Source organism: Manacus candei, unplaced genomic scaffold (genome assembly GCF_025592945.1).
Source record: "Manacus candei isolate 608988 ecotype Guabito, Panama unplaced genomic scaffold, ASM2559294v1 h1tg000011l, whole genome shotgun sequence".
Classification (NCBI taxonomy): Eukaryota; Metazoa; Chordata; class Aves; order Passeriformes; family Pipridae; genus Manacus; species Manacus candei.
In genome coordinates, this window is record NW_026138059.1 from 7,426,091 (window position 1) to 7,433,724 (window position 7,634).

General features: G+C 46.8%; 1 protein-coding gene across 1 annotated transcript; it reads right to left on the minus strand.

The window, feature by feature from the left end:
• Positions 1-444: 444 nt before the first annotated feature.
• Positions 445-7,171, minus strand: LOC127466879 (uncharacterized). The gene is made up of 4 exons (XM_051778230.1): positions 7,165-7,171; positions 6,294-6,478; positions 3,828-5,507; positions 445-573 (listed from the first exon to the last, which is right to left on the minus strand). Exons 1-4 carry the CDS (start codon positions 7,169-7,171, stop codon positions 523-525), a joined length of 1,923 nt encoding a protein of 640 aa, XP_051634190.1. The 3' UTR covers positions 445-522.
• Positions 7,172-7,634: the final 463 nt, after the last annotated feature.

The window sequence follows — 7,634 nt, forward strand, 5'->3', positions numbered from 1 at the left end:
AATTACATTACTTAGGGCCACCGGGTAATAGGCCTCTGTAACTGGCTTCCAGGACCCTGGGAAATTCATCATGGATTTACCGAAGTTTGTCTCGTTTAGTAAAATGCCAATTAGGGGCCACTCACTATTCTCATCGTCAATTGCTGGTACTTGAGTACAAATCCAGCATTCCGTTTTTCGGAGAATTTTAGATACGTTTTGGACTAGGGCCACATGCAATTTTTGGTCCCAAACTCGGTTCATGGTTACCGGTTGCATGAACAGAATACACAGAACAAGCAGTCTATTCCACATCCTCGTCGTCGGTGTCTGGTTCTGTCTGGTTGGTTGTCCCAGGAGCTGATGCTCTCTTGACTCTAGAGTAGTGGAACCAGGGTTCTCTGCCAGCAACTTTGACGGAGGTGAGGGAGGTCAGCAGGACTTGGTAAGGTCCTCTCCACCTGGCTCGCAAGGGGTCACTGTTCCACCACTTGACGTAGACCCAGTCTCCTGGCTGGAATGGGTGAGCAGGGGTGTCCAGTCCTATAGGTCTGGATAACTCGATGACCTTCTGCAGCTTCTGCAAAGTAGAGCCTAAAGCAATCAAATATTTCTGTAAATCGGCTCTCCCTCTTAAGTGTACATCCCCTGGTACATGTGGTGCCTGATATGGTCTTCCATATAATATTTCATAGGGGCTTATGTTATCCCTCCGCCTCGGCTGGATACGAATTCTCAGCAGAGCTAGTGGCAAAGCCTGAACCCAGGACATAGATGTTTCCTGACAAATTTTACTAATTTGCATTTTCAAGGTGCCATTCATTCGTTCAACTTTGCCACTAGCCTGAGGTCTATAGGGGGTATGTAGGTCCCAGACAATTCCCAGGATGCGGCATACTTCTTTTACTACTGTCGCAATAAAATGTGTTCCTCTATCTGATGCCATTCCTAGAGGAACCCCAAACCTTGGAATTATGTGGTTTAATAAAGCTTTTACCACTTCCCTTGCTGCATTAGTGCGACAGGGGTATGCTTCAGGCCATCCACTGAAAGTGTCAACTAGTACAAGGATGTATTTGTACCCCCCCCCATGGTGGTAACTCAGCAAAATCTATTTGCCAGTAATCTCCGGGTTGGTCTCCAGCTTTTGTTACCCCTAGTACCACTCTCTTTGATGTATCTGGATTATTTCGTTTGCAGATCTCACACTTACCTACCGTAGACTGCACAGCTTCGGTCATATTTGTTCCTATTACTGTTTTCTTTAGATGTTTCAGGAGATTTTCCGTTCCCCAATGGGTAGCCTCATGTTCCTGTTGAGCTATTTCCCTAAGGAGCAGTGGTGGGACTACAACCTGCCCGGTAGGGGTAACAGCCCACCCCCCTTCTTTGATTTCAGCTTTCAATGATTTAATTAGCTGATTGTCTCTCTCATCATACTTAGGGGTGTATTTTGTCAAATCAATTTCTTTTTGTTGCACTACTGCCAAGATGCCTTTTTCTGCAGCCCTTTTTGCTGCTTGATCAGCAAACTGATTTCCCAACTTGGGAATTGTTTTCCCCTTCTGGTGGGCCCTACAATGCATAATAGCTACCTCCTCTGGTTTCCAAATACTCTGCAGGAGTGCATGGATTTGGTCTGCATGCTTGACTCCACTGCCTTGGGCTGTCAGTAGTCCTCTCTCCTTCCAGATGGCTCCGTGGGCATGTACAACACTAAATGCATATTTTGAGTCAGTCCAGATATTTACCTTCTTTCCTTCACTCAGTTCCAAGGCTCTTGTCAGTGCAATTAATTCTGCTTTTTGGGATGACACATCTGCTGACAAGGCTTTTGCCTCGATCACTTCATCTCTGGTTGTTACTGCATACCCTGTGAAGCGTTTACCATCTCGCATGAAGCTGCTTCCGTCTGTATACAGTTCCCAGTCTGCGTTTTCCAGGGGCTCATCCTTCAGGTCTGGTCTGCTGGAGTAAGTCTCCTCTATAGTCTGCAAACAGTCATGCTCGGGGACACTGTCAGTTAGTGTTGAAGACAGAAACATAGCTGGATTTACAACAGATGTTGTTTTTAGGGTAACATCGTCCTGTTCCAGCAACACAACCTGGTACTTAAGCATTCTGCTGGGGGACAGCCAGTGGTCTCCCTTTTGTTCAAGCACAGCTTGAACTGCATGGGGTACATACACAGTGATGTGCAGCCCAAGGGTGAGCTTCCGGGCCTCTTCAATCGGGATAACAGTTGCTGCGACAGCTCGCAGGCACCCCGGCCACCCTTGGCTAACACTGTCCAGCTGTTTGGAGAAATAAGCCACAGCTCTTCGTTGGCTTCCCAGAGTTTGTGATAATACCCCCAGAGCAACATTTAACTGCTCGTGTGTGAACAGTTCAAACGGTTTAGTCAAATCTGGTAGTCCTAATGCTGGAGCTGACATCAAGGACTGTTTCAGTTGCTTAAACACATCTCTGGTCTCATCTGTCCATGTTATAACTCCCTCTTTGGCCGTTTTCAGGGCTTCATACAGAGGTTTGACTAGCAACCCATAGTTAGCTATCCACAGCCGACACCATCCTACCATTCCCAGGAAAGCCTGCATCTCTCGTACAGTGTGGGGCTCTGGGAGACGGCAAATGGCCTCTTTTCGGTCTGCACTGAGTCGCCGATGCCCACGATAGATTTCAAGTCCCAGGTAGATGACTATCTCCTTGGCTATCTGTGCCTTTTCTCTCGAGACCCGATACCCACTTAGCCCCAAAAAGTTCAAGAGACTTACAGTGAGCTCGATGCATTGGTCCCGGTTTTTGGCTGCAATTAAGATGTCGTCAACATACTGCAGGACAACTCCTTCTTGCTGCTGTCTTCTCCAGTCCTCCAGTTCCTTTGCCAACTGATTTCCGAAAAGCGTTGGACTGTTCTTAAAGCCTTGTGGAAGAACTCTCCAGGTTAGTTGCGTTTTTCTCCCTGTCTCAGGATTTTCCCATTCAAAAGCAAAAATCTCCTGGCTATCTTTGTGTACAGGAATGCAGAAAAAGGCATCTTTGAGGTCGAGTACAGTAAACCATCCTAAATCCTCTGTCAATGTGGTTAACAGTGTATAGGGGTTGGCTACCACTGGGTAAATGTCCTCAGTTATTCTATTAATGGCCCTAAGATCTTGGACTAGCCGATAGCTTTTGCCATCAGCCTTTCTCACGGGCAGTATGGGGGTATTAAATCTGGATTCACATTCTACTAGTAAATCAAATTTGAGGAACTTTTCAATTATAGGTGCTAGGCCTTTTCGGCTTTCTAATTTCAAAGGATATTGTTTCTGCCTTACCGGGGCTGTTCCTGGCCTGAGTGCGATGCTTACTGGTTCAGCTTGCTTTGATTTCCCAGGGTACTCGCTGGCCCAGACTAAAGGTATGACAGCATTTTCAACTTCTGCAGGGATCTCTCCATGTTTTTCCTGTATAAAGAAAGCAGCTGCCTCGACATATTTAGTATCTGGGATTATAACTTTTATGTCTCCCCCCTTGGTGAATTTAATTTCAGCTTCTAATTTTTCCAGTAAGTCTCTACCCAGTAGAGGCTTAGGAGAATTTGGCATATAGAGAAATTGATGAGTTACCCAGTGTTTGCCCAGTTTGAATTTTAAAGGTTTAAAAAATGGCCTTGTTTCACTTACCCCTGTAGCACCTACCACAGTTACAGTTTCATGGCTCAGTTTCCCTTCCAAAGTATTTAATACAGAGTATGCCGCACCTGTATCAACCAAAAATTCAACATTCTCCCCCCCCAGCTTAGCTGTAACCAGAGGCTCTGCTGGGTAAGAAACCTCCGGTCCCCCTCATACATTCTGACTCACAGTCAGTTGGGGGGCTGGGGGTGGTGGTGGGGGAAGTGCGTTTTCAGTTCCCTTCAGCTCCGGGCAGTCTCTTCTCCAATGTCCCTTCTTCTTACAGTTAGAACATCTGTCATCGGCTATGTCCTGCCGGTGGTTAGACCTCTGATACCTGGGGTTACGTTTATGAGGCTCTTTGTAGCCACCTTCTTGTTCCCTTGTTTTCCTTTTCTGCTCCCTATTTTGATATGCCGTCCAGGCTACATCTAACAGCTCACTAATATTCCTTCTATCACCACCTGCCTTCTGCAGTTTTCTTCTTATATCATCTGTGGACTGCCCTATAAATAAGTATAACAGATTTTTCTTTCCCATCTCTGACTCTAAGTCGATATCCGTATATTTTCTGATAACATCTTTCAATCTATTTAGAAAATCAGTAGGTGACTCATTTATGTCTTGTCTAACCTCGTACATTTTGGACCAGTTCACCGCCTTCGGAACTCCATGCCGAAATCCATAAATTACCCAATCTTGATAACGTTTCAAAGCTCCTAAACCTGCTGCCACATTAGGATCCCATCCAGGATCCGTGAGGGGGAAGATATCTTTGACATCTTCGCCTGGAAACTGCCCAGAGGTTTTTTGTATTTCTATTGCCTTTTGAGCAGCTCTTTTCACCATTTCCTTCTCTGTTTGGTCTAATAAAGTATCCATCATAACCTCTAGATCATTCCAGTCAGGATTCTGAGATTTGATTGCTCTTTGGACATAATTTGCCATCTTTTCCGGATTATCTCTATAAGCCCCCACACAATCTTTCCATTGCTGTAACTCAACCAGTGAGAAAGGAGCCTTTATTAATACCGTGCCTTGATTGGTCACGGCTTGTCTTAAGGGGGCTTCTAACGGTGGCTTGTCTTTTGCCCTTGTTCTACTTGCAACCGGATCGGGGCAAGCTAACACTTCGCGAGCCAATTTTCCTTTCGGTTTTACTACAGGCTGGTCGGCTTCTCCTTCCCCCGAGTTATCACTTAATTCACCCTCTACTTCCGTGTCCTTATCAAACGGTGGTAACCCTCGCTTCTCCCTTCTCTCTGCAGTTGGAATCGGCTTGCCCTGTCTGTGCGTTTCTGTTCCCTTTTCGTGAGAGGCAGAGATTGGAAACTCCCTCGGTTCTTCTTTTCTTCCCCCTCCCCCAAGGATGGAAGCTTCCCCCTCGGGAGGGGAAGGTGTGGGAAAGGGGGCGGCTCCAGCCCCACCTCCCAAGTCAGTCAGGACAGAGGCCCCGCCTGTTGGCACCGCCCCTGCCCCTCCTGCCAGTGCTGCTGTGGCCCCTGCCCCTGTTGCCGCCGCAGCAGCTGGGGATGGCCCCAGACCTGTTACTCCCACAGTGCCTGCTCCTGTACTTGTTGCCATGGCAGCAAGTCCTGTACTGATTGTGCTCGGAGCAGCTCCCGCCGCCCCGGAGCCAGCTCCTCCGGAGATTCCAACTCCCCCTGGCGCAGCCATGCCCGCGCCAGGGAGTCCCCCCACGGCTCCCGCCTGTCCAGCTGGAGCCGGTCCAGGAGGAGCAACCACTGCCCCGGCAGCTCCAGCCCCCCCCGCTGCCCCTGCAGCAGGGAGTCCGATTTGTGGAGCTCCCGGGCTACTTTCTCTCCTGTCAGGTGATATCAACATATCCAAATCATCCTCTCCGGTGTTCTTAAATAGTATTTGTGGGATAGGAGCAGCTTTAACTCGATCTTTCCTTTTCCCTCTTCCTAAAACCATTTCTGCTTTTTCCATCTTTCCTGAACTTTCTTTTTCCTTATCTCCTATACCCAATTCAGGGCGTGTTAACAAAAACAAGAACAACTCTGCATATCGAATTTCCTGCCACCTCTGTTCTACATGAAGAAGCGAGATCAATCGAAACACTGTATCCAGTTCAAACGGACCAAATTTCGGCCATGCTATCCCTCTCATTTGTCCAAACAACGGCCAAGCATTTAGAGACAACCTACACAGCTCTTCCTTCTTTAAAGGTGTCTCAGAACCAGCTAAAGTTTTCCAGTGCTTTAGAACCAAACTAAGGGGGGATTCTTTAGGGATCTTAACTTTTGAATCCACACAACCCATGCTTGCAAAACAAAAGCAAACCAGTCAAACACACTGGGTCTCGAACTGACAACCTTTAGATCACAAGGCTGTTAACGTAACCTCTCAGCTATTCACCAAGTCGTACCGACTATAGAGCCCCACCGGCTCTCCCACAGTGTCAGAGCACCGGAGGGTGTCCCCTCCAAAACCAGAACAGCCCCTAGGCTGAACACCCGCCCTGACCTGGGTAATTGGCGAACTAACCCGTTCGCCTCCCCCTGAAAATTGACTCTCTAGACTGTTTCGAGGGCCCAAGTCAAAATTTTCAGGAATCCGTGCCCCCTATCCCGGGACACAAAACTTTCCCACAGCTGCTAACTAACCAGATTCGCTCTTTTCTTATCTCACCTCTATGCTCCGTGCTTGTTTTCGTGGGTTCCGTGGAGCTGGGCTTCTCAGACCAGCGGGAATTTCTCTCAGATAAAAGCCGGCTTGCTGAGGAATATTCCTGCTGATGAAAATTTCCAGTCTGAAGAAGTCCCCGGTCCAGTTCTCCCCGTACGGGCCACCACTGTTGCCGGTGTATTTTGGTTCTGAAAAAAATCTCCGGAGCAGTTAATTAGGGGTGAGATAAGAAAGGGTTTATTTGCCAAGGCAATAGGTGATATAGACGCGCGCACCGGCCGTGCCCGAAAGGTTACATTTTATAGCATTATCCATCCAATCCCAGATGTGTCCACCCTTTGGCCCTTCCCCTGGTCCGCCCCGGGCCCTCCCCCTGAGAATTGGGTCTGGGGTCTTTTTGGGACCACCTACTTCATCATCTTCAGCTTCATCAGAGTACAAAGGGTATATTGTCACCTAGTTTTTGACCGTACTCTGTGGTTTAGGCCCTGATACGCTGTTCTCCAAACAGTCTAGGCCTTTACCTTGACAAAAGACTAAACACTGCTACTGGATTCAGGGGTAGGTTGATATAGAAGGCATAGAATGGGGTAAAAGGGTTAGGGAATGTATAAACAAGGGAAAGGAACAAGGGACAGAGGGGTTTCTGCTTTTAAAACCTACCTATAAAATTTACAAGTCTTATAACTATTAGAAAAATAAAAAACCATTAGGGGCTTAAGGCATCAGATGTAAGCCTTAGCAGAAGAAAAGGGCGATTTCAGTCTTCCTGGTTGTAGAGCTCCACATAATCAGCAAGCAAGGAGCATAACACCATTCCGGGTAGCCTATACTTAAATTAGCATGTTTGGCTGCAAATAAGCTTTCTTTTTACCTGGCATGTTTGTCCTCACTGGTACAGAGACAAAATAGCTTGTCTGCAAGAAATCATTGTCAGTAACATAGGAGGATTTTTTATTGCTATCACTATTAACAAATTGAATACTAGATTGAGGTAAAGTGACCCAAAAAGCCAGTTGGAAGTCAAAGTTTAAAGCGAAACTCCAGTGTCTTCTAATCTCTCCTTTTTGTGCTAGCTTCTTTGCAGCAGTGCTGTTGCAAATGAGATTTATAGTGCTTAGCAGTGTTAGTCAACAATTACACACAGATTCCGAGCAAGTGGAAGTTGAAGCTAGACACAGCTTCTAGGAAGTTATTATTGCTACTTACCTTAATGTTTAAAAATAGTTTATATGTTTTTGTTTAGTTTGACTTTTCCTCTTCCTTTCTGGACACATTTACTACAAATCAGCTTTTAACCTACTCAGAACTTGCAACCTGAGTACAGCCTGAACATTCCACTCT

Excerpts from the sequence above, each read along its gene's own strand:
- LOC127466879 (XM_051778230.1), bottom strand. Across the intron at positions 5,508-6,293 it reads AACAAGCACGGAGCATAGAG|AACACCGGAGAGGATGATTT; the intron begins GTGAGATAAGAA and ends ATACTATTTAAG. Across the intron at positions 574-3,827 it reads CCCCAGCCCCCCAACTGACT|GCTCTACTTTGCAGAAGCTG; the intron begins GTGAGTCAGAAT and ends TGATTGCTTTAG.